The sequence below is a fragment of the Podarcis bocagei genome (genome assembly GCF_964188305.1).
Source record: "Podarcis bocagei genome assembly, chromosome: 9".
NCBI classification, from domain to species: Eukaryota; Metazoa; Chordata; class Lepidosauria; order Squamata; family Lacertidae; genus Podarcis; species Podarcis bocagei.
In genome coordinates this window covers 79,304,206-79,329,780 of record NC_138134.1, presented here as the reverse complement: position 1 = coordinate 79,329,780, position 25,575 = coordinate 79,304,206, and the positions used below count along the sequence as shown (strand labels likewise).

Genomic DNA, 25,575 nt, shown 5'->3' with positions numbered 1-25,575 from the left:
CTGCTGTCCCACGCGCCTGTACATTCGAACTTGGCGCGCGCGCCCAGCCGGCAACCTTCCTCCTGACCGTTACACTGCTCCTGTCACTGCTTCCCCCTTCGGGGGGGCTAGCTGGACCCGACCTCCCCTCCGTTCCCCCACTCTCCGATAGAGGCGTGGTCAGCCCTGACTCATCTTCTCTCCCTGCTGGAGGAGACGCTGGCCCTGACACATGGGACTCTTCCCCCCCACTATGCTCCTCTGGTGGGGAAGCTGGTCCTGATCTCCCGCTGCTGCTTTGGGAGTCCCCGCTGGCCCCTTGTTTCTGGTGCGTCCCCCCTGGGACCCCCCTTGCCCTGACCATCGGCGCCTCCTTCTGGGAATCTTCTGATTCGCTGGAGAAGCTCATGGAATCTCTCGGGTCACTGCCATACTCCCCTATGCTGCCCTCAGATTCTTCCCCTTCGCTCTCCATTTCCTCTCTCCCCTGTGCCTCTGTTCCTGAGCCCCTGACAATTATATTATATTATATTATATTATATTATATTATATTATATTATATTATATTATATTATATTATATTATATTATATATCCCCTCCAGCATCTCTCCAATGAAAGTAGGGACGTCCTAAGGAAAAGCAGGACATTCTGGGATCAGATCAGAAACCGGGACAGCTTCTGTAAATCCCGGACTGTCCCTGGAAAACTGAGGCCCTTGGAGGGTCTGCTCGTGCAGCTTCCTCTTCTCCCAGGAGCCAAGCAGATATCCTAACGGGAAACCGGCAAGCGGGATTCGAACACAAGAGCAACACTCTCCCCCTCCTGCTGTTTCCAGAAACTGAGATTCGGAAGCACTGAGGCCTCCGACTGCGGAGGGCAGGGCAGAGCCATCTCGGCTAGGAGCCATCGATAGCCGTCTTCTCCATGAATTTGCCCAATCCTCTTTTAAAGCCGTCCGAGATGGTGTCCACTTCCAGTGGGGGGGAGTTCCGCAGGTTAATCACAGCTAAAGAATCCCTGGCATTGTTTGACAGCAGAGCGGCCTCCCTTGAAGGTGGTGGACTCTTCGTCCTTGCTGGAAATGTTGGGTGGCCACCTCTCCGGGCCCATTGAGCTGTGGTGCCTGCATTGCAGGGGTTGGGCTAGATGACCCTCAGGGAACCCTTCCGACCGCACAATTGTGCGATTCTATAAAGCAATTCTATAAAACCTGATCGTTCCCTGCAGCAGGACCTGACTTTGGAACTCCCTGCCACTTGATCCCAAGCAAGCGCCTTCCCTGCCCGCTTTTTGGCACCTGCTAAAATCCTTCTTGCTTAGACAAGACAAGCCAGACGCTTAGAAAGTTTGTAGGAGTTTTTAATCTGTTTTAGTCTGTTCTGTTTCGTCCTTACCGTCAAACACGGCCCGGCTGTACTGGGTGGTGGAGGCCAGAGGGAGGCAGGTGCTGTCAAACTTGTTGCCATAGTTGCCCACGCTGACCTCAAACTGGATGGCATCGTCCACGTTCTGCAACATGGTGGCTGAATAGAAGGCGGCAAAGAGAGAGTATTTCCTCCGGCGAAGGTACTTCTGCCATGCGGGGAAGAGGAAGGAGACAGACGGCATGGATCGGGCCCGCCAGAGTCTCGGAAGACCCAGAAATCGGGGCGTGGCAGTGCCGTGCAGTGGTTAGAGTGATGGGCGTGGAACCCGGAAGAGCGGGGTTCAAATTCCCACTCGGGGCGCTGGCCGCTACCTCCCTCTCAGCCTAACCCTATCTTGCAGGGTTGGTGTTGCGAGGGTATTATGGGGGGAAGAGAAGCATGGACGCCACCTTGTGCTTTCCTTGGGGGAAATAATAAAATAATAATAATAATAATCATCATCATCATCATCATCATCATCATCCAACTCCCCCAGGGCCAGCGAGTCCTGAAAGCAGGAAGAGAGTCGCTGCAGAGACAAAAGCACTTTTGTGATTTATTATTATTAGAAATGGAGAGCTGGAAGGCCTCCGCAAGGATCATATGATTATTATTAATTATCATTAAATGAAAATTAGGAGTCACTTTTCCTTTTTTTGCAAAAGCAACTCTCTTGTCCTCCAAATCGACCTGCTGGTCTTTAAGGTGTCACGAGACTTTTCATAGTTGTCCGTCAGAGGCAGCGCCTGGGTGCAAATTGTCAAAATGTCTGGGAAAATGCAACCCCTGTTTGGGGTGATTCCCCTTAAAAATAGCTCCAAAACCTCAATTTTTTTTTGAGCATGCAGCTAGACTGTAGGTTTTTTCTTTTCTGTTTTGGATTTTTCTAAATAAAGAGTTATAGATTAGAAGCACTGGTGTCGAGCTGAGTTACTGAAGACACCAGGCAGACACAGACAAAGCCATTTTATGCTACGTGTGAACTCTGCTAAGCTCTGACAACTGAGAAGAGTGGCAGCACGCGAGTGTGTGGAAGTGCGTGGGCGCCATTGAAGTTTGTCGGAGTGCCAATAAATCAGATTTATTGCAGTGCCATTGCAGCAGACTCCGTGGGTCAAAGGAGTTACGACCCACAAACTTTAACAGTTTGCAAGGTGGATAGCAGGGAATGGCAGCTCTGTGATGTCTCTGGGAGGACCTGGCCTTGTGTCCCAAAGGGAAGGGGGTGTCCTGGGGGGGCCTTACCTCCACCAGCAAGATGTCATCAGGAGGGATGTCCCCGACCTTCTGCTCCACGTGGTCCACCAACTTGGTCTCCAGCTCTACCAGCAACCGGCCGCGATAAGCCACCCCTTCTCCCTGGGGGGTGGAGAAGAGATCTAGCCAAGTCCTCCAACATTTCTCCCATGGAACGAGGGACATCCCACTACATCATGATAATTTCCCCATTTCTAACCCCCCACCCCATCTCATTGGGTTGCCCCAGCCGCTCTGGGCAGCTTCCAACATATAGAAAAACATAATACAACATTAACTTTCCTATACAAGGCTGCCTTCAGACAGCTCGGGGGTTCGATAACTCCATCATTTTCCCCATGAAAATAGGGGTTTCCAGAAAGTGGCCGTCCGAATCATGGAAGCTTCCAGTCAGAAGGGACCCCGAGGGTCATCCAGACCAAGCCCCTGCAATGCAGGACTATGCGTCTGCCCCATGAGGGGATCAAACCTGCAACCTTGGCCTTACCAGCACCATGACGCATTGCTGCCTCCAGCTGTGGAGGCTGGGCAGAACCATGGTGGGTTGCCATATGTCCAGATTTTCCTGGACATTACCAGAAAATCCAGGGGGGATTTCCAAAAAGCGGTGGCTTGTCCTGGATCTTCGGCAACCTAACCTAAAATGCTCAACAAAACTTGGGTTATTTCTCAACAACTTTGGTGTCTTTCTAACAAAGGAACTCAAAAACTCTGGGAATTTTCTCAACCGTTTGTTTGTGTCCAGATTTTCACTTCTGGAAATATGGCAACCTGAGGCTAGCTATTCTATACTGCATCAGTTATCCCTGCTAGTGAGCTGTATTTTTTGCATTTTTTGCATTTATTGATTTGGGGTTTTCTTTTCCTCTCAGGCTTCCCTGAATGCAATACCCACATTCAAAGATTCCTGCGCTTAAAATCCTGCCGTTTTCCGGGTTCCCTCTCCTGACTTTTGTACTTGACCAGGAAAAGATGCTCCGACATTGATGCGGACGGGGAAGAGAACATCCCTCTTTCCACGCGAGGAAATGTCAGAGTCTACGCTGCAGCGTTTATCTCCATTTATGGCGTCCGGTCGTGCCCTGGACGCTTCTCCCGACTTTCCTCACCTTTCCCAGGTTGAGCTCCTCGTAGGGGTCCGGAAATCCCGTGAACTCCCTGGGGCTGCCGTACAGGTTGACGTAACAGGGGCCAAAAGTGGGCAGGAAACCCAGCGCATCGTCCACTGCAGGGAGACCGAGAGGGTGAGACAGGAAGCAGTAGCAGTGCTGGCTTGAGAAATGTGGACTTTTCTGGACTGACCGGTGAGCTGGAAGGGGGCCGAAGCAAGCAAAGCGCCAGCACCCACCCAAAAGAAACACACAGGGGGTGGTCCGCTAGGGTGATGGGGGCCATGTCCCAGGACACCAAATTTCCGTAAAACTCATTTGTTTGTCTATTTGCTTGCTTGCTCACTTGTTTCAGTAAATCTGCATGCCATTTGATTGTAAAGTGGTTTGCAGGGGGGGGAACAACAACAATAAAACAGCCGCATTTTCACTAAGGACTCAGCTACCTCAGTTCAAAAACAGCATTTTGAATGTGTTTATAAACATGCAACACCAGATGGCGCCAGAGAGCATGAAATTTTTACACATGTTTTTCCACAGGGTTTTTCCCCCCTTTCATTAAAGGTAAAGGGACCCCTGACCATTAGGTCCAGTCATGGCTGACTCTGGGGTTGTGGCGCTCATCTCGCTTTATTGGCCGAGGGAGCCAGCATACAGCTTCCGGGTCATGTGGCCAGCATGACTAAGCCGCTTCTGGCGAACCAGAGCAGCGCACGGAAACGCCGTTTACCTTCCCGCCGGAGCGATACCTATTTATCTACTTGCACTTTGACGTGCTTTTGAACTGCTAGGGGGGCAGGAGCAGGGACCGAACAACGGGAGCTCACCCCATTGTGGGGATTCGAACCGCCGACCTTCTGATCGGCAAGCCCTAGGCTCTGTGGTTTAACCCACAGCGCCACCCGCATCCCCTCCCTTTTCATTACAGCAATATAATTAATGACTTATTTATAGCATTTTTTTCCTATGTGCAGATCCACCTAAGAAAAATTAAGAAAAACACTTTCATTCCATAAGTTAAAACTTTTCAGGTTTTGTTGGGCTAATTGCCTTTTTTAAAACAATCAAGCGGCATATAAATTTTACAAAATAGATAAATGAATAATAAAACAGAACAAAGCAGCCATGACAGTTGGAGTCAAACAAAACAGAGAATTGCACACAATTTTTAAAAAGAAGTCCGGATTTTGAGCATGCACGAGTATTGGTGTCGAGTGCGAAAGGGAAGCCAAGTTCGCACGTGCAAAGGAACATACTGTTGGTAGCTTGGAAAGGCTTCACAGGGACAGGAAACTCCTCTGAGGTGCAAAGAAATGGGAGAGAAACCAGAATGTTAGGATCTGCAGGTCTCGGGGACAGAATCCGCACCCAGGATTCAGGAAAGGGGAGGTGGTAAGACCAGAACTCGTGAACCAAAGAGGGGCAAAGGAGGAGAGGAGTTTAAAAAAAGCCAGGCATGGGGTCTGGGGGCTCTTAAACCCCACGTCTCCATGGGTGGGCACAGAAGGGACCCAAAGGGTCTTCTAGGCCAACCCAATGCAGGAATCCCAGCTAACAAGGCGCTTTGGAACCCTGATGCTTCCAAGCACTGCACACTGGTCTAGGCAAGCACCAACAACCAGCTGACTAATAATAATAATAATTTTATCATTTCTACCCCACCCACCTGGCTGGGTTGACCCAGGACTCAGCTACATTCGGAAAGAAACCACGATTTGAGTGTACTATAAACATGCAACACCAGAGGGCGCCAGAGAGCAGGACATTTTTATTACCACTTTTCCATAGGGTTTTTTTTCTCTTTTGTTGTAAGGATCTAATTTCTGACTTAATTAAAGTGTGTGTGTTTGTAGATCCAGCCCCAGCCACTCTGAGCCACTACCAATACATATAAAAACACAATAAAACATCAAATATTGATGTTGAGGATTAATTGTTGAGGATTGCAAAGAGCCACGGATCTGCTAAGGGGCAGTGCCTACAAACTGGCCACATCTTTGACCCACAGCTCAGAGGTTCCCTATTCCTGCCATGAAGAGAGGAGGGGGTGATTTGGGGGTGGAGGAAATCAAAGAGAGGAAGAACAGCAGGGCAGAAGCCACCAGATATTAACTGGGGACTCATCCCCAATTACCTGTGGCCTCGTTCTTTTAAGCTCCATGTCCGAAAGCCTCCCCCCCCCACACACAAAAACCCACCCTCCAAAGTGCTTCGTCAATTTGCAAACGTCAATTTGGGTTTTCCGCGCATATGTGTACACTCAGAACTAAAACTAATGTTAAAGTTAAATTTCCCTCAAAAAAAAAACCACAGGAGTGTTTTTCTGGGTATTACAAGCACTGACATCCCCAAGGGTATAAGAAAATTCTTTTTATATGCCACCGTGGCCGCGAGAGTGCTCATTGCGACATGTTGGAAAAATGACAAACTCACTATCAGAGTCAAATGGTTACTCAAATTGACAGAATACGCAGAATTATCCTCCCTTTCAGAAAGAATCAGAGATAAACTCAGGCAAGAGTTCATTCTAGAATGGGGTAATTTCAAAAATTATTTGAAAAATAGCTGTAACCTAAACACGGTAGCTGCCTTTGAATGATTTCTGTAAATAATATATATGATGGGAAACGATTACGAAATAGAAAAGAGAATTTTTAGAAATTAATAATGACAAATCAAAGCAAGACGTTTAATATAAAGGAAACATGGAGAGGATGGGAAGTCATTGGTTTGTGTAGAAAGCACATAGTTAAAATTGCATGCACCTTTTGTGATATTTTTACTGAAGTGATGATAGTGAAGATGACTAGGTGTTGTATGTATATATGGAAAATGAATAATAAAGCTTAGATAAAGAAGAAGGAAAAATTTGGGTTTTCCACAGAGAGCTGTTTGCTCCCATTGAGCTTTAAAGAGTGGCTTTTCGCAGGGAAATCGCCAAAGCAAAAAAGAAAAAAGAGCGCTCAGACACAGACTGTGCCTGGAAAAAGAGGCAAAAGGTAAATGCGGAGAAGCCCTGGGATATGCCAGGACAGGATTGTCCCAAATGCACGGTAAATGCAACTGGCACGAGTGGAAACTCTGTGCCAACCTCCTGCTAGCAAGAAACCAGTGCGGGGTGAGAGCAGGTGCAATGGGGAGGCTGGTGAAAGCGGAATACAGCCTCCATTCTTGGTCTGATCCTCAGCCTGGGTGGGCTAAAGAAATCCCACCCTCTTCACTTTGGAAGTGATGCTCTCTGACCGCCAGGAGAGCTTCCAGTTCAGACTCCAGTTCAGACCCGGGAGCTGAAAGGCCTCCTCTTGCCAGCTCCTTAGCCTTCGCCCCCCCCCCCAACTCCGAGGTAAGATGATATGGAGAGCAGTTGAATACCTTCCAGTTCCCCTCCAGGAGCCGAGATCTTGGACATGCAGAGATGGATCGTGCCAATGATGTCGTTGTGAGTGACCCGGTCCCTGGAACAAGAAGGGCTGTTTTTATTTCAGCGTCTTAGATTTGGACTTTGTAGACAGTTTTTGTTTTCTTCTGCTAAAACTCGGAGCTTCCTCCTTGCTGGGGCACCTTCTTAAAGAAGATCCCTCATACCTTTGCAGGGGGTTGGATTAGATTACCCGTGTGGGATGTAATCCACTGGGAGCAGTCAAATACAACATTCCTTGTTTTCCTAGAGTGGACATGCAAGGGGATGTTTGGTTCAGCCAGTTGAAACTTCCAGATCCTCCTGGCTGAAGCATCCTTCCCTTGCATGTGACTAGAGGTGGGCGTGACCTTACCTGTCCAGGTAACAAGTCACGCAGCACACCTCTCTCTTTTTCACTTCCTTCTTCGTTGGACCAGCTTTTTAGCTAGGACTGCTCTGCTGGCTCTCAACGTGCAGAAGCACTGGGATTATTCCCCCATATGGAGTAGATCCACATGTACATATTTGTAACTACGTCTGCCTTTAGGAATCCAACTGTGAACTGAACTGATGTGAGTAAACTTCTTTCATTGACTTTAAATAAGATTATGGCGTCTTTATTCTTTTAAGGGGGATTAAAGGGAATTTACAATTCAATCTGAGACAGACTGAATCGTATAATAGTGAGAGACTCACACGAGCCTGTAACCAGCTATCTGCTGTGCGTGTAAGAAAGGGGAATGTAACTCTGCTACATAAAGAAACTTGCGAGCGCAAGTTAGGAAGGATATTAATAAACAATATATCCTCTCCTGCCACCCTGAACATTCCCACAACCCATGGGGTTCCTTCTGCTGAAACCCAGAGCTTCCTCCTTGCTGGGGCACCTTCTATAATAATAATAAATAATATTTTTTATTTATACCCCCACCCTTCCCAGTTCAAAAACCGGGCTCAGGGTGCCTAACAACAAAATTAAAACATAAAATTCAGTATAAAAACATGAATAACAATAAAATTCAAAAATCGATTAGATAATCTCCAGGGCTAGCTGGCTGAAGTGATCCTACTTGGGCCAGCGAGGAGACCAGTGGAGAATTAGCTGTGGGGTCTCAGAGCAGGTAATCTTCATAAAAGGGGAGGGGGAGGGAAGAGAAGGGAAATAAAAGATCAGGCTGAATTCAAATTAAAGGCCAGGTGGAATAGTTCTGTCTTACAGGCCCAACTGAAGGAGGTTAAATCCTGCAGGGCCCTGGTCTCATGAGGCAAAGCATTCCACCAGGTCAGGGCCATCACTGAGAAGGCCCTGGCCTCTAAACTATGGTTATTCATGGACCTTAAGGTCCTCTGCGGGGCAGACCAGGAGAGGCAGTCCCATAAATACAATGGCCCTAAGCCACAAAAGGCTTTAAAGGTCAAGACCAGCACCTTGAACCTGACCCTATACTCCACCGGGAGCCAGTGCAGCTGGAAAAGCACTGGGTGAATATGCTCCCATGGCAGGGACCCCATGAGGAGCCTCACTGCAGCATTCTGCACCCGCTGGAGTTTCTGGGACAGTTTCAGTAAGATCCCTTGTCATTTTGCAGGGGGTGGACTAGATGACACATGGGGTCCCTTCCAACTCTACAATTCTATGATTCTGTGACACAGAGAGGGGGGGAGGGAGTCTTGTCCTGCTGCTTCTCCTGGGGAAAACTGCTCTTTAGCACTCAATCGGAGTAAAAAAAACGATAATTCAGATTTCCTCCGGATTGCCATTTGCTCCCATATGGCACTGAAAAGTCTCCCTTCCCTGCCTTGTCCCTTAGAGGAGCAGAGTGAGAGCCAAGGAGAGCCCAACTCCTGCTTGACTCACCAGTCCACCACCCGGATCCTCATCCTCTCACACATGGATGGAAACTAAGGAAGGAAACACAAGAGGAGATGGGAGGTCAAGGAGAGCAGCTCAGCAGGACGCAGGATCATGCCCGGAGCGCAGGCCCCTCTGGCGGCTCACTCCCCATGGCCAAACAAACCCCTGTGTTGCAAAGAGAACGTCAACAATGGGCTGTCAAGCCAAAGTCGTAGTCGACCTGATTCGATGTCCTTGCAATTTATTGTATATAGGTTCTGCCACTTGAGCTGTGGGGATTTGGATTGGTGAACACCGATCACGTATTCGTAATGCTAATTTGGAGGCACCTCTGGTAGAACATTTTGTTTCTCATAATCATTCAGATACGGATCTATTATTTACAGTTTTATGGGTGAATCAGAAGGCAATTAGCATCAGAAAAGATTATGAGCGACAGTTACGGCAGCAAGAAACACGGTTTATTTTCATGTTTAAAACCATTTATCCAGGGGATCTCAACTCTGAGTTAGACCTTAATTGTTTCATTTGATTATTTGTATTTTCTTTGTACTGCTCCTTTAATCCCAATGTCCTTGTATTTGTATTGTTACTGTGCACTGTACCGTTAAACTCAGCCTCCTTGTTATCAGCATCACCTCGAGTTGGCTTTATAGGTTTCTCAAAAAAAAATGTTAGTAGCAGTGACTACATTATTACATGAGCACTGTTCCACAGCATTTGATATTTTCATTTTTTTCATTCATTTGAAATAAGATGGGGTATGTACTCTCCTTCATTGCTGTTTGTATTATAGTTTATAATTTTTGTAAAGTGATATGTCATGCAGGTAAATTTTATTTTCAGTTTATGAAGCAGTCTATATCCTCCCACCACGCTGACGAAGAATTCTACGAAACAGTAGTCAATATCCGGAATCACTGTTCAGTGTTGGACATCATTGTTGAATACACAAAGCTTCACAGCTTGTCTTCCACTGTACAAAGTCTGGTACGTAGCTTCAATTAAAGATTTCCAGAGACTTTGAGACTAAAGATTTCATTTTGAACTTTTTATGATTTGAAGGAATTCTATAAATATTGTCTATTGCGTATGCATATGGTCATTGTGTTGCCTAGACATTGTTGGCACTCACCATGGCCGGCAGAGTGATGGTCTGGTTCCACTGGGGGTTGGCATTCCTCTCCACTATCTTGCTGCACAACTGCCGGAGGGAGACAAGAGTTCAGGGGTCAGGGAGAAGGCAGCTTCCCTGCGCATCATCCCAAAACAACGCCGGATCGTGATCCTCACCCCCACCCCACCCCAGGCAGAATAGCAGGGTTAAATGTGGGGAGGGGGACTCAGAGAGGGAGCCCTGGGTAAGGAGGCCACACAAAAAAACCCTTTTATATTCCGTATTTTTCCATGTAAGGCAATGTTTTTTGCTAAGAAAAAATTAGTCAAAAATTGGGGGGTCGTCTTATACACGGGTGGTGAATGCACAGGGGTTGGGGCTCTGGTGAGCGCGGCCTGGACTCGGGTTTGGGTTCTGGTTGTGGCGTGCACAGCTTGGGTGGGGGTTTGGGCCCGATTTCTTCATTTTGGGTTCCAAGAAAAAGGGGTTGTCTTATACATGGGGACGTCTTATACACGGAAAAATACGGTACTGCTCTGAACACACGCATGGAGGGAGCCGACTCAAGCCTGCTTGTGAAAGCTGCTTTTGACCCATTTATGTGCTATGGGGGAGGTCTGGGTGCAAGAAGGGGCAATGCCATGCAATTATGTGTTCTGCTACGCTTCTCAGACCCACTTTAAGGGCACAGCAGAGGCCAGATAGCCGACGGATCCATTGTAATGCCCAAGTTCACACCCAGAACCCAACTTTTGGCTTTCAGAGACCCGGGGGTCTTTTGTGTGCCCCACTCAGGGAGCAGAGCCAACTCACCATTTTCCCGGCAAAGTTCACTTCCACAAAAGGATCCACCAAGTTCTTCTTGCTGCTGTCGAAGCCAAAGATCTGCTTGACGCTGTCCAGGACGGCATCGTCCACTGGGAAGAAAGAGAAACTGAGGCAGGAGCAGTGGGAGGAAGGCAGTGCGGCCAGTTTAACCCAGTCAGATGGGCAGAATATAATAAACTATTTTATCTGCCATCTGTCCAGATTTTAATTTGCTCTGAACTAATTTTAAGATGTATTTTTATTAATTGATTGCCTGCTTTTATGTTCTTTGTATACTGTGTTAGTTTTATGATGATAGCTGCCCTGAGCCCAGCTCTGGCCTGGGAGGGCAGGGTACAAATAAAATAAAATACAAATACAAATTTTTTGTTGTTGTTGTTGTTATTATAATTATTATTCTCAGTGCTTGAGCACGTCTCATTTTTAGGCAAGCAGTCAACCGCCCGTCTCAAAATGTCATCGCCTGCTCTTTTTAAGCAAACAGGGCAGATCTACACACACGTTTTTTAACGCTAAAAAAGAGTTCAGGAATGGTCTCGATAACCAGAGAGCCATGTGACGTTCTTTTTTAACATTAATAATGCCTTGATAATATGTGACATCAGGGGGTGCTGCAGAGCGACCCCCGTGCAGAAACAAGGGAGACTTTGTGGAAAGGAAGCAAAAGAGAGAAAGCAAAGGGGTCTGTTTCTGTCTTGACATTTGGGAACAATATTTTTAATAGCATTCTAATGGCATTTTAAAGGTGAGTGCCAGCCCAGGAGCTCTTGATAATTCTATTCTATTCTATTCTATTCTATTCTATTCTATTCTATTCTATTCTATTCTATTCTATTCTATTCTATTCATTTACTGGATTTCTATACTGCCCTATATCCAAGGCAGTTCAGAGAATAAAATCAGAATACAAAAGCACAAAATTCATCATCAAAATAAAAACAACCACCACCTAACTGCCCAATAATTCCTGCTTCCTGCTCGTCCAGGGATATTCTCAGCGTTGTCCTACTGTTTCCCTTGGGAGCACAGCCAAGGCCTCCTTCTGTGGCTGACTCTCCCCTTTGCTCCTCCCCCTGCGCTCTTTCTGCAACTGCGTTCCCAGCCCCCCAGCCCCCAGCCCCACTCACTCTGGGGCAGGTCCTCCGCTCGGTACACCTTGAGGGAGAAATGGGCCCCTCTCAGAGAGACCCCCGTCGCCCTGAGGACGTTTCCTTCGATGTCCTCCTTCTCTTCGGCCGTTTCCTTCCTCTCCACCTGCAGAACAAGCGGCGGGGGGGGGGGGGAGGGGAGGATAAAAGGAGAGGACTAGGAATTCACCCTTGGAGCTTGCAAGGAAAACTGCACCTGTTGAACTTCAGGGTCCTGTGCACCTTGATTCCAGGCACTGTTCTATGAGTTCTAGGACTCTTATAAAACGATGCAAATAAAATGTTTCAAGGGTGTTTTAAATGCATTATACAAATGGGACACTAGATGGCAATGGCAAGATGATGGCAATTCCAATCTGTTTTTCAAAACATATTTTTTATAAAGCATTTTTAATGCACCCTGGTCTAGTTTAGTCGAGACTAATGGTTGTTCATCTGTTGCCTTTTTCCCAAGCTGGGGCCCAAGGTGGCTTTCAACACATTTAAACAATGCAGGTACATGAAATATAAAAAGCTAAAAACGCATGCAGGATAGCCATTAAGAGGCCATTAAACTGGAATAATCATTAAAACAATATTTTTGGAATGCAGATGATAAAAATCAATCAAAACAGCACAGGGCTTAAGGACAGTGTGCAGATTCTGGGCTGAATGTTGATTCTTGGTACAACAGTGTGTGGTCAATAGCATTGACTGAGAAACTAACATGCCAGGTGAGAGCAGCAATATACTATATATTCCTTTTATAATATATAGCAACGGTTTATTGAATACATAAATTGTTCAGGCTGCAGCAGGAACCCACACAGTACTCCTGGAAAAATGGGGCAGGATATCTTAGAGCAAGCAAATGAAACTTTAACACACGGCGTGATAAAAGTCTGCAATTTCATCAGTGGGGACAAGTTACAGTGGTACCTCTGGATACGAACGGGATCCATTCCGGAGCCCCGTTCACATCCTGAAGTAAACGTAACATGTGACTGCGCGTCTGCACAGGTCGCGTTTCGCTGCTTCCGCACATGCGCATGACGTCATTTTGAGCATCTGCGCATGCGCAAGCGGTGAAACCCAGAAGTAACACACTCCGTTACTTCTGGGTCGCTGCAGAGCACACCCCAAAAATACTTAACTTGAAGCTACTTCAACCCAAGGTATGACTGTACTTGTTGTTTACTGTTGTAATAATTGTTTTCTCAACATTTATCTTCTGTACCATGAACATAAATAAAAAACTGTATTAAAAAGAAAAGAAAAGGCGTGGATCCTGCAATGATGGAGTTTCTCCCCAAAGGATTTGGGGCCCAGCATGTAAGATCCCCCCAATAAACTTCCACCCCTTCTGTAGATGAGAAAGTGTCACAGCCAAACCTCTTTCTTCTGCCCTTTTTGTTAAATTTAAAGAAATACTCACAGGCGCTTCGTCGCCAGGGCCCAGGACGTACAAGCTGACCTTCAGGTAGCCTTTAGCCCCGGCCGAAAAATCCTCCGGATCAGAAAGGAGGAGCCACTTTCGGAGGAAGGCGTGTCCTGCAGCAGGAAGCAAAGTGCAAATATTGAATTGGCACCCAGGAAGCAGAAGGAGACGCCATTGCTGATTTGATTCTGGGCCAAGTTCAGCGAGTTCATATATAAAACCTTTAAGAACTTGGGACCAATTGAGCTATGGGGACACAGCTCTACGTTTCCCCCTTCCCAAACTTTCTTCTCCTTCCACCCCTAATTTGATAAAGAAAATCGTTCAGTTCTCTGGATAAAATAGTTTCGACATCTCGGAAGTGGCAGAGCACATTCCCTCCCCGCTAAACTCATTTATCTATGCTAAACAAACCAATTCCTTGCTAAAACGAAGTCAAGAGGCAATCGAGAAGCAAATTCCACTCACTGGATTCGGCATAAATTGTCCCAACATCCACCTGCAAAACACAAGCACAGAGAATCATAGCGTTGGGGAATTGGAAGGGACAAAAAAGGGTCATCTAGTCCAACCCCCTGCAACCCATTGGAAATCCTGAATCGGGGAGAGAGGAATCCCTTTGCTTGCTCCCCAGTCTGGCCAATGTGTGCGGCCCCCACCTCGTTGAAAGACCCCCCCCAATTCACTTTTCCACCAGGTTTCTGTAGGAAGTGGCCATATGGGGGCTAAGCACAGCTAGTGTGTCTCCCATATCATCCAACATTTCTCCCATGAAAACAGGGACGTCCTGTTCCATCGTGTTAATTTTACTGTTTATACCCCACCCATCTGACTGGGTTGCCCCAGCCACTCTGGGCAGCTTCCAACAAAGATTAAAAATATATTAAAATGTCACACATTAAAAACTTCCCTGAACAGGGCTGCCTTCAGATGTCTTCTAAAAGTCTGGTAGTTGTTCTTCTCTTTGACATCTTGTGGGAGGATGCCACCACCGAGAAGGCCCTCGGCCTGGTTCCCTGTAGCTTTGCTTCTCGCAGTGAGGGAACCGCCAGAAGGCCCTCGGAGCTGGACCTCAGTGTCCGGGCAGAATGATGGGAGTGGAGACGCTCCTTCAGGTCTACTGCGCCAAGGCCGTTTAGGGTTTAAAGGTCAGCACCAACACTTTGAATTGTGCTCGGAAACGTACTGGGAGCCAGTGTAGGTCTTTCAGGACTGGTGTTATGTGGTCTCTAGCTGCCACATTCTGGATTAGTTGTAGTTTCCGAGTCACCTTCAAAGGTAGCCCCACGTAGAGCACATTGCAGTAGTCCAAGTGAGAGATAACTAGACCATGCACTACTCTGGCAGGACATCCCAAGATTTATTCAATGAAAATAAGGATGTCGTATTCCATACCCTCCAAAAAATTTCCAGTGAAATTAGGTATGCCCTAAGGAAATGTGGGACATTTAGGGATGAAATCAGAAACTGGGACGGCTTCTCTAAATCATGGGCGTCCCTGGAAAATAGGGGCAGTTGGAGGGCCCAGTCTCCCTTCCCAGAGGAAGAAGAAGAAGAAGAGTTTGGATTTGATATCCCGCTTTTCACTCTCTTTAAGGAGTCTCAAAGCGGCTAACATTCTCCTTTCCCTTCCTCCCCCACAACAAACACTCTGTGAGGTGAGTGGGGCTGAGAGACTTCAGAGAAGTGTGACTGGCCCAAGGTCACCCAGCAGCTGCATGTGGAGGAGCAGAGACGCAAACCCGGTTCACCAGATTACGAGTCCACGGCTCTTAACCACTACACCACACTGGCTCTCACAAGGAAAAGCTACCCCAAGGAAGAGGCCAGGAGCCAAGCATGCAGATAAGGGCCACAGAAGGAGACCAAGCCCAAAGGTCTTGCATGCATTTGTGTCCTCAGCCAGGCATCGTATAGGAGGAATGCAAAGAAGGACGGTTTCCTAAACCCATAGAAGTGAAATGGAAGGTGGCCCTTACCCGGAATTCTCCAAGGACAGAATCCGTCCGGAGAGAGCGAGAGTCAACGACCTAGAGAGGAGGAAGGAGGAATGTCAGAGAAGCTCCAAAGAGCTCGATACGCAGGAAGAACCTTCTGTTAGTTTGCATCTTGCAGGGGACATGGATCTGCAAGCTTCTCTGGGCCATAAATGGAGCCTCCTGGCCGACCAGAGGCCACCACCTGCTTCCTCTGCTCTTCCCAGAGGCACTTTGGTCGGCTGCAGGCATGGCCTGCAATCTGGCACCAGGCAAAGCGGCTGCAAAGTGGTGCCTCTTTCTGGACTGTGACAGCAAGCTCAGCATGGCGAATCCAAGGGCGTCTCAGGACACAAAGGGACTACAAATCCCAACATGCAAGGCACAGTCCTAAGCCCAGGGGATCCCTCTCGCTGATTCAAAGCCTGAACCTAGAAATCAGGAGCTCAGGAAATGAAGACAAGGCAGCGACTCAACCATCCGTTAAGTGAAGAATATTGCAAGACTACAGAACCCAACACGTAGTGCTCATGCTCAGCAGCTGCATCAATCAGAATGAAGCCATCCCGCAAAATTTCAGCTCTGCAGATTTTAATGGTGAATATTCAGTGGATCCTCAAATAGTCTTTAGACAACATAGTTGGTGGTATCTAACAGGAGATCCATCCAAGAGGTTTTTCTCCACGAGCAATACTGAGTAATCAGGCATACTGTAAACTGCTTTGATTTTTGAATTTTGAATTTAGGATACAGTATAGTGGTATGTTGGGGACGCGGGTGGCGCTGTGGGCTAAAGCCTCAGCGCCTAGGGCTTGCCGATCGAAAGGTCGGCGGTTCGAATCCCCGCGGCGGGGTGCGCTCCCGCTGCTCGGTCCCAGCGCCTGCCAACCTAGCAGTTCGAAAGCACCCCCGGGTGCAAGTAGATAAATAGGTACCGCTTACTAGCGGGAAGGTAAACGGCGTTCCGTGTGCTGCGCTGGCTCGCCAGATGCAGCTTTGTCACGCTGGCCACGTGACCCGGAAGTGTCTCCGGACAGCGCTGGCCCCCGGCCAATAGATGTGAGATGGGCGCACAAACCCCAGAGTCTGTCAAGACTGGCCCGTTCGGGCAGGGGTACCTTTACCTTTACCTATAGTGGTATGTAAATATATTTATAAAAATAAACTCCTCCTGAACGAAATCACCTCAAATGAACTTGTGACACGACCAAAAAGATGTGTTAGAAATGGGCGAATACAGTAGGTCCATTTCAGTTTCTCCTTCCCCCCTTTTTAAACTCAGTTTCCCACATCAATTTGCTTTTTTTTTTAAGTCCTCATAAAAACTCTTTGACATTTTACTACAAATTTCTCCTCGTGTTCACAGTCTTGTGTGCCATTTTGCCTTCAACATCCAGGGGTTTATTTACAGAGCAATTTCCCCTAATATAATGCATTCTTGTATGTAGTTTTCACCAAGATGTGCATCTATGTGCACAGTTTGTCCTGGTCATGTCTCTGCATCTTATTTGGCTAGAGAATTTCATTGCCAACTTCAGAGAAATGCAAACCTCAAAGGGCTGCTTTGGAAAGTGTGGTGTAGCTTGGTTTGCCTTTAAATTATTATCTTTATTATTTATTATTTGTCATTTGTTATTTATTATCACTTCTTGGCCTTTTGGCTAAGACCAAGTGTAGTATTATTTATTAATGTGAACCGAATCTTATTTCTCCCCATCCCTAGAAACAGTCCCCAAAGTGGACACTCCCTGACCCCCACTTACCGTGAGGAATATGGGCTCATCGAACAGCTCCATCGGGGATTCAAAGACATTGAAGAAAAAAGTCTGTGGGGAACAGAAAGAAACATGGGTGCACCCATCACCCATAGGTGCACCCATGCACGCATAAGACATTGCACACAAGACCACAATGGACGACAGTGAAGCCTGCCTGGAAGGACCACCAAAAGACAGCTCCTCAACCCCCCCAAAAATCAATTTTATCTTCTTCTGTCCTGCTCCTCTCAAAATCTAAAGGTCACGTGCCACTTCTGAAAGATGCTCAAAGCTGAGCTATAGGGCGTCCCAAGAACATTCCATTCAGTAATCAAACAGTTCAAAGATGGAGTTAACGAGGGTTGCCGTATTTCAAAAAGTAATGGAGGATGCAGCAAGCTTGCATTCTCCTGCTCTGGGGGGGTGAGACTCGAACCCAGAACTTCAAGTTACAAGAAAGGAGAATCCATTTCAACCTCAGGAAGAACTTTCTGGCAGTCGGAGCTGTTTGGTGGTAGAATGGACTCCCTCCGAAGGTGGTGGACTCTCCTTTGCTGGAGGATTTTAAGCAGAGGTCAGGGGTTCTTTAGCTGTGATTCCTGCGCTGAAGTGTGTTGAAGGCCCTTGGGGTCCCTTCTGTTAGGATTATGATCACCTAAACAGATGTGTGGAGCTGTTGTATGTTACATGTCTGTTTACATTCCTGGACAGCTTGCTGGGAACTTCCGTTTGGGTATTGCTTTTGCTTTGTGCTTGCTGCTTTTTGCTCGGACACGAAAGAGAGTAGACATGTTTTCTTTGTGCTGAACTATGATGAATAAAATGCTGTAAATAATGCTTACACATGTCTCTGTCCACCACTTCCATTGTGAAGAGTTATTCACTCTGCTGATAGAGCGTGCTCAAGTTTCTAAAGGCTTCTGAAGCTATGAGTCGCTGATTGATGCTGTTCCAAGGGAGAATGGAGTTCGCTTGGCTGCCGGCCAGTAAGCTGGAGCCAGCTGGGGGCCTGCAAGTTGCCCCCATTCCCTAGACGCATCCCAACATCTTCCTGCTCAATGGTTCTGTGATTCCATGAAACAGGGACACGGGTGGCGCTGTGGGTTAAACCACAGAGCCTAGGAATTGCTGATCAGAAGGTCAGCGGTTCGAATCCCCGCGATGGGGTGAGCTCCCGTTGCTCGGTCCCTGCTCCTGCCCACCTAGCAGTTCGAAAGCACATCAAAGTGCAAGTAGATAAATAGGTACCACTCTGGCGGGAAGGTAAACGGTGTTTCCGTGCGCTGCTCTGGTTCACCAGAAGCGGCTTAGTCATGCTGGCCACATGACCCGGAAGCTGTACGCCGGCTCCCTCGGCCAGTAAAGCGAGATGAGCGCCGCAACCCCAGAGTCGGCCACGAATGGACCTAATGGTCAGGGGCCCCTTTACCTATATTCCACTGGCTCCCACCCAGAAATACTGAGTGAGCCTCTCCTTTTCCTCTTTGGCCTCCTCAAAAGAGCAGCAGAAGAACATTGTTATGTGGACAAATGGGAGCCACCTGGTCCGGCCTCCTGTTCTCACAATGGCCACCCAGATGGCCCCCAAGGAACCCCAAAAGTGGCACCTGAGCGCAACCTCCTCACCTCATCAAAGACAGGACAGTTCCCTTTGCGGATCCTGGTCCTCTTGGTCTGCCCAGCAGCTGTGACCTTCACCACAGACTTGATGTTGACTCCAGGAAGCTGCCGGCCTTCAATGACTCGCACCCGGATCTGGAAAGTTGCAGAAGAAGGAGGTTGCCATAGACATCGTCAGGGACTCCTGAGGCTGAGTCGGTTTCCCAAAAGGAGAACATTGGAAGAGCCCAGGGACAGCTGGATCAGGCCAAAGGAGGCCCATACCATCTCCTGGTATGCCCCACGGAGGACCTTAAGGTCCACAAATGACAACATTTTCGAGGTCCCAAGTCGCACAGTGGTTAGATTGGTCTCAGCTAGGGCCAGGGCCTTTTCAGTACTGGCCCCAACCTGGTGGAAAGCTCTGTTACAAGAGACTAGGGCCCTGTGGGACTTGACACCTTTCTGCAGGGCCTGTAAGACAGAGCTGTTCCGCCTGGCCTTTGGTTTGGACTCAGTCTGACCCTTCTGTTTCCCTCCCCTTATGGTTTTGATCTATGGGCTACTTTAAAATGAGGCTGCATTTTAAATTGCATTTTAACCTGCATTTTAACTTGGGTTTTTTTCTTTTTCTTTTTTCTTATGTTTTTACTGAAATTTTATTGGTGTTAGCTGCTCTGAGCCTGGCTCCAGCCAGGGAGGGCAGGGTATAAATGTTGTTGTTGTTGTTGTTGTTGTTGTTGTTGTTGTTGTTGTTGTTGTCTAGTTCAGCATCCTGTTCTCTAGTCAGATTTCCATTCGGAGATGCCAGGTTGCCCCCAAGATTCAGGGGGCCCGCGTGCACTGAACACGTGACATCGTGCACTGAACACGTCACACACACCATGTCGCACCGGTGCAATGCATGCAGGACCACCTCAAGACCGAAGGGGCCCAAATGTGGAGGGAGCCAAGGTGCCTTGGGCACCCTAGAGTTGTTGAACCCGTTCCCACTGGAAACCCGCAAGCGGGATTCAAGCAGAATAAATAAATAAATATAATAATAATAATAATAATAATAATAATAATAATAATAATAATTTATTTATATCCCTCCCTCCCCAGCCAAAGCCAGGCTCAGAGCAACTAACACCCAATAAAAATAACACAGCATTCTAAAATCAATTCAAAATCATATTAATGGCAACCATTGAGCTAGAGTTCTGTGAGGATTGCCAAAGGAGGGGGTCAGACTGTGCCTTGGCCAAAGGCCTGGTGGAACAGCTCTGTCTTGCAGGCCATGCGGAAAGATGTCAAGTCCTACAGGGCCCTAGTCTCTAGTGACAGAGCGTTCCACCAGATCGGGGCCACATCCGAAAAGTCCCTGGCTCTGGTTGAGGCCAGCCTAACCTCCCTGTGGCCCGGGACCTCCAAGATGTTTTTGTTTGGAGACCGTAAGGTCCTCCGTGGGACATCCCAGGAGAGGTGGTCCCGTAGGTACGAGGGTCCTAGGCCGTATAGGGCTTTAAAGGTTAAAACCAGCACCTTAAACCTGAGCCTGTACTCCACCGGGAGCCAGTGCAGCTGGTATAGCACCGGGTGAATGTGATCCTGCAATGAGGACCCCGTAAGCAGCCTCGCCGTGGCATTCTGCGCCCGCTGGAGTTTCTGAGTCAGCTTCAAGGGCAGCTCCCCTGCAATTCCCAACCTCTGGCACCCAGGGACATTTACAGCTTCTGACAAGGGAGGGAGCCTTTGTGGTTAGCAGCCAATGAAAGCCTCAGCTACTCCCCGAACTTTTCCAATCTCCTTTCCAAGCTGGCAGCCAGCTCTGCCTCCTTTGCAGACATATTCTGTAAGTTCAACTAACGCCCTGTGCAAAGAAGGATGTCCTTTGATCTGGGCTCATCTTGCACCACATCCTTCTGCCTCAGGGCCAGAAGTCAGGCCAAGAGGAGGGACGGCAGAGCCTGCAAGTTCGGGTGCAGGGGGGAGCGACCAGGGGAGAGGGCGCTTGATCACCTGGAAGTCTTGCGGCTTGTTGGACAGGAGCTTTTTGGAGGCGCTTCTCCTCCTCTTGGTCCCGTGGACCACGTGCGATGGGGGTTTCTTGGGCAAGGAGACTTGATCTGGTGCAGAGGGTCCGGTGGAAGGATCAGCTTCATCGCCCGTCCCAAGGGGGTCTTCAGACTCTTCTTCGCCGGCTGTATCTGGAGGGAACAGGAAACAGGGTTGTTCTGAAAGCAGCACTTCCCAAACCTTTGGGCGTCCCCTCGGTACCACAGCCTCATTCCCACCACCCTGCAAAAAGCATACAGTATTTTTTGCTCTATAAGACGCACCTGACCATAAGACGTACCTAGTTTTTGGAAGAGGAAAACAGTGCTGCGATCCCGCTGGCTGTACTGGCTTATGGACAGCTACACTCCCTTTAAATAGCGTACGGAGTGTGTGTGTGGCTCTTGGGGGCTTTTCCCCGAGGAGGGAGAGGGGCAGCCCTTCTCCCTCCTCAGGGAAAAGCCCCCAAAAGCCGCACACATGCTCCACGCGGCTCTTTAAAGGGAGCACTGAGCAGAGCTTCCCGCCTGCATTCGCTCCATAAGATGCACACACATTTCCCCTTACATTTTAGGAGGGGGAAAGTGCATCTTATAGAGCGAAAAATACGGTAATTCAGAATAGCTGACCAATCTAATATATAAATAGAAGCCAGAGTAGGACGCGAGGGAAACTGTCTCGTACTGACCTGTCACCATGTCCAGCTCAACGGGGGTTGGATTTGGCTCTGGGGGGGCAGGAGGCGGAAACAAAGGAGCAGCCCCAGGAGGCGGGACGTAGGAGGCTTGCAGGATGAGACACGCCTGAGGAGGAAAGAAGATGCCTGATGGAAGTGGGGTGCTCTGAGCCTTGGCACAGCACACCTGGATGCTCCCTCCAAATCCTGGTGAGGCTCAGGTTTGCAGGAGGGCAATTGTGGTCTGCAAAGCAATGTCCTGGTTCACACACAACACTAAGACAAACCATTGCTTCCTTCTGCAAAGTTTGGGTTGCTTTCCAGCTGCTCTTTGCTCTGTCGCTTGTTGAGCAACTGGAGCTCAGGGGACACCAAACTGGGAGGGGTGGCTAACACCCCAGAGGACAGGATCACACTTCAAAACGACCTTGACAGATTAGAGAACTGGGCCAAAACAAACAAGATGAATTTTAACAGGGAGAAATGTAAAGTATTGCACTTGGGCAAAAAAAATGAGAGGCACAAATACAAGATGGGGGACACCTGGCTTGAGAGCAGTACATGTGAAAAGGATCTAGGAGTCTTGGTTGACCATAAACTTGACATGAGCCAACAGTGTGACGTGGCAGCTAAAAAAGCCAATGCAATTCTGGGCTGCATCAATAGAAGTATAGCATCTAGATCAAGGAAAGTAATAGTGCCACTGTATTCTGCTCTGGTCAGACCTCACCTGGAGTACTGTGTCCAGTTCTGGGCACCACAATTCAAGAAGGACACTGACAAACTGGAACGTGTCCAGAGGAGGGCAACCAAAATGGTCAAAGGCCTGGAAACGATGCCCTATGAGGAACGGCTAAGGGAGCTGGGCATGTTTAGCCTGGAGAAGAGGAGGTTAAGGGGTGATATGATAGCCATGTTCAAATATATAAAAGGATGCCACATAGAGGAGGGAGAAAGGTTGTTTTCTGCTGCTCCAGAGAAGCGGACACGGAGCAATGGATCCAAACTACAAGAAAGAAGATTCCACCTAAACATTAGGAAGAACTTCCTGACAGTAAGAGCTGTTCGACAGTGGAATTTGCTGCCAAGGAGTGTGGTGGAGTCTCCTACTTTGGAGGTCTTTAAGCAGAGGCTTGACAACCATATGTCAGGAGTGCTCTGATGGGGTTTCCTGCTTGGCAGGGGGTTGGACTCGATGGCCCTTGCGGTCTCTTCCAACTCTATGATTCTATGATTCTATGAACCTACGGACAAGGAAGTGTTCTGGGTTCACAGGTAACACCAAGCCATGGTTAACACAAACCATGGTTTTGAGTGAATTGTTCAGCTGTGGGGCAGGATTCCAGTGATTAAGCAAACCACAGTGTTATTTGCAAACCAGTAAACCTTAGTTTAGTAAGTCCCAGCTTGGTGTTATATGCAAACCAGGCCAGTCACTTTAATTGCCTTCATGCAAGTAATGCCTTGCTGAGTTTGGCCTTCAAAGTAGCTTCTCCCTGGTGCAAAACTGATCTCATGTTGCAACCAAAAGAGAAGCAACAGTGCTGTTCACTTTGGGTGGGAAATATAAAATCTAGCCAGCTGGAAGCATTCTAAGACACAACCCAAGTGCAGATCTTGGTATGCCTCTTTTATTTTTACCATCAGATGTGATTCAGCAGCCGGCCACTAAGGGGCAACCCTCAACCACTCATATCAAGGCCCAGAAATTCAAGATTGTATCAGCAGGCAGATTCCCAAATCCTGCGACTTGGGCGCAGTATTGTTTGCAGGCTGCCTCCCACCGGTGATGGATAATTTCCTAGCTGTGCAAACAATTCAGCAGCAGAATTCCCAGCAAAGAAATGAGACAGAGTCGCCTTCTTTGACCCTGAAGGTTTCCGAAGAAAAGCTTGACTGGAATAATCTCTCAGCGATGCTTCCAAGGAACGTGATTCTGGCCACTTGACCAGAGATTTTGCTCCTTCACTGAAGACCCTGAGAAGCATGAGGCTCAAACCGTGAAGCTCTAAGGTCCGGGAGCCTGATTTCCAAAGCTCTTTTCATACAGGAGATCTGGGGAGCCCTGACGCAGGATCCGAGCAAAAACCCAGGGCCGTCTTTACCGGGGGGGGGGTGCAAGGGGTGCGGGGCACCCAGGTGTCAAATTCTGCTTTTCCATGTGAAGCAGGAAACAACCTCACCAGACAATGGAACAGCTCTTTTCTTATTTTTGTGGCTGAGATCTCCTGAGTGACACAGGCACCGTTAGGCAGTTCAATGCACATGCATACTCCGTCCATTTCCCTCTCTCCCACCCACCCTTCCAGGCAGCCCTGGCCCCCGGCAAGCCATGCTATGCCACTGCTTTTACTCAGTCCTATCTCACTAATGTCTACGCAGTCACCGATCTACCCGGTCTACTGCCCTTAGTGACACAAGACCCCCATAAAAGTGCATGGTCTAAAACTGCGTGCACCAAAAACTCCTCTCCTGTGGACTCCACCCACATCAGCTTCTCACGATGGGCTTTATTAAAGCAAAAAGGCTAATTGGACAGCGTCTGAAGGACTTAGAGCAATAGAACAACCTTGGTATGCCTCCCCCCCCTTCTCAGTTTGATTCCCTGGCACCATATTTGTATAAATTAACCATCCCAAAATACAGACGTGCCTTCACACTGGCCAGATTGGATGTGATGCCCTCTGCCGTACTTGAGGGCAGATACCAAAAGATTCCAGCTGAGAAACGACTCTGTCCCTGTGGAGATGGCAATCTAGAAACAGTGGCTCATATTCTCCTGTCCTTTATAAAGATCTGAGGAATGAGATCATCACCCCACTCTTACTTACCATCCCAGGCTGCCCATCTGTGGCCATATTGGTCTTTCTTTTATCAGATCAAAATGATCAGACAACAGCAATGGTTGCTAGGTTTATCAAAGGTGCAATGAGATTAAGGGCCACTATCTGAACAATAATCTTGATTGCCCTTTTTACCCATTGTTTTATTTTTAATTGCATATATTGCTTGTTTTATGTTGCTATGGCCGTTGGCTAATGCGAATAAAGTTTATCTATCTACGCATTCACAGAGGCTCCCCGGACTTTCAGGTGAGATGTTTCCAGCCATCACTGTTGTGGCCAAGGGTTGATAGGACTTGACTGAGAGTGTGCACAGCACCATCATCTGGTCAGTGGACTTCCCTTTCCTCCGGCTGCAAATCAGTGAGATGCACCACCAAGAAATGGACTTACCCCAGTGCTCTGCCCCTTGGCGTCCAGCAAGGGAGCGTTGAAGCTGGCTGCCAGGTTGGGAGATGCCAGGACGTCCCGCAGGGGCACATGGGCTTCGCCCAGGAACCTTTGAGAGAAAACAGAAGAAGAGGAGAAACTGTGAACAGGGAAGGACAAAAGTTCTCAGAGGGTTCAGAGCAGAGCTTGGGATATTGGACACAATTAAAGCTCTCTTTAGAAGACGAAGAAAAGTTTAAAACTAGCATTTTAAATGCTGGACATCTCCATGGAAGAGGAAACAAGCTTGTTTTCTCCTGCTCTGGAGAGCAGGACCTGAACCCATGGCTTCAAGTTACAAGATAGGAGATTCCAACTAAACATCAGTGTAATGGTTCACAGGTGATCGAAGTCCCGGCAGGGGTCATCAGGACCGGGGGAGGGGGGCAAAATGGTGGGGTGGGAGCAGGAACGGGGGTCCAGAAGCCAGGATTCAGGAAGCCAAGGGTCCGAGGGTCAGGAAGCAGGGAGTCAAGAAGCCGAGGTTCAAGGATCAGGAAGCAAGAAGCCAAACGCAGCAAGGCAGGGAACATGTTGCTATGGCAAAGAGCTGAAGGGAAATGCTGACCTTATATCCCTTCCCAGCTCTTGCCACCAGGTGCTGTGAGTTACCAATCAGCCTCACCTGTGCGGCCCTTTGCCTCTTCAGAACAAACTTAGGAAGGCCCCAGTCCTGCAAAATCCTACTGGTCACAAGGCCTGGCTCCTGCACGCACACCTGACAATCAGGAATTACTTTC

The 25,575-nt window shown here is 48.1% G+C and overlaps 1 protein-coding gene across 7 annotated transcripts in view; it reads right to left on the bottom strand.

Annotated features, from left to right (window-relative positions):
* The window catches only part of DYSF (dysferlin), a 201,252-nt gene that overhangs the window by 140,580 nt on the left and 35,097 nt on the right, over positions 1–25,575 (bottom strand). For 4 of the 7 annotated variants that reach the window (XM_081206893.1, XM_081206895.1, XM_081206892.1 and 1 more), the window contains exons 4-19: positions 24,800–24,905; positions 21,576–21,690; positions 20,852–21,039; positions 18,878–19,006; positions 17,258–17,320; positions 15,498–15,548; positions 13,987–14,017; positions 13,516–13,631; positions 12,081–12,207; positions 10,939–11,042; positions 10,144–10,212; positions 9,012–9,055; positions 7,126–7,208; positions 3,754–3,869; positions 2,633–2,746; positions 1,376–1,553 (exon numbers count right to left, since the gene is read on the bottom strand). In XM_081206893.1, coding sequence (XP_081063019.1) covers positions 1,376–1,553; positions 2,633–2,746; positions 3,754–3,869; positions 7,126–7,208; positions 9,012–9,055; positions 10,144–10,212; positions 10,939–11,042; positions 12,081–12,207; positions 13,516–13,631; positions 13,987–14,017; positions 15,498–15,548; positions 17,258–17,320; positions 18,878–19,006; positions 20,852–21,039; positions 21,576–21,690; positions 24,800–24,905 — 1,634 coding nt within the window. Of the gene's footprint in view, positions 1–1,375; positions 1,554–2,632; positions 2,747–3,753; positions 3,870–5,009; positions 5,052–7,125; positions 7,209–9,011; positions 9,056–10,143; positions 10,213–10,938; positions 11,043–12,080; positions 12,208–13,515; positions 13,632–13,986; positions 14,018–15,497; positions 15,549–17,257; positions 17,321–18,877; positions 19,007–20,851; positions 21,040–21,575; positions 21,691–24,799; positions 24,906–25,575 lie in introns of all 7 variants that reach the window. The other 3 variants (XM_081206891.1, XM_081206890.1, XM_081206894.1) reach the window with 1 other exon arrangement.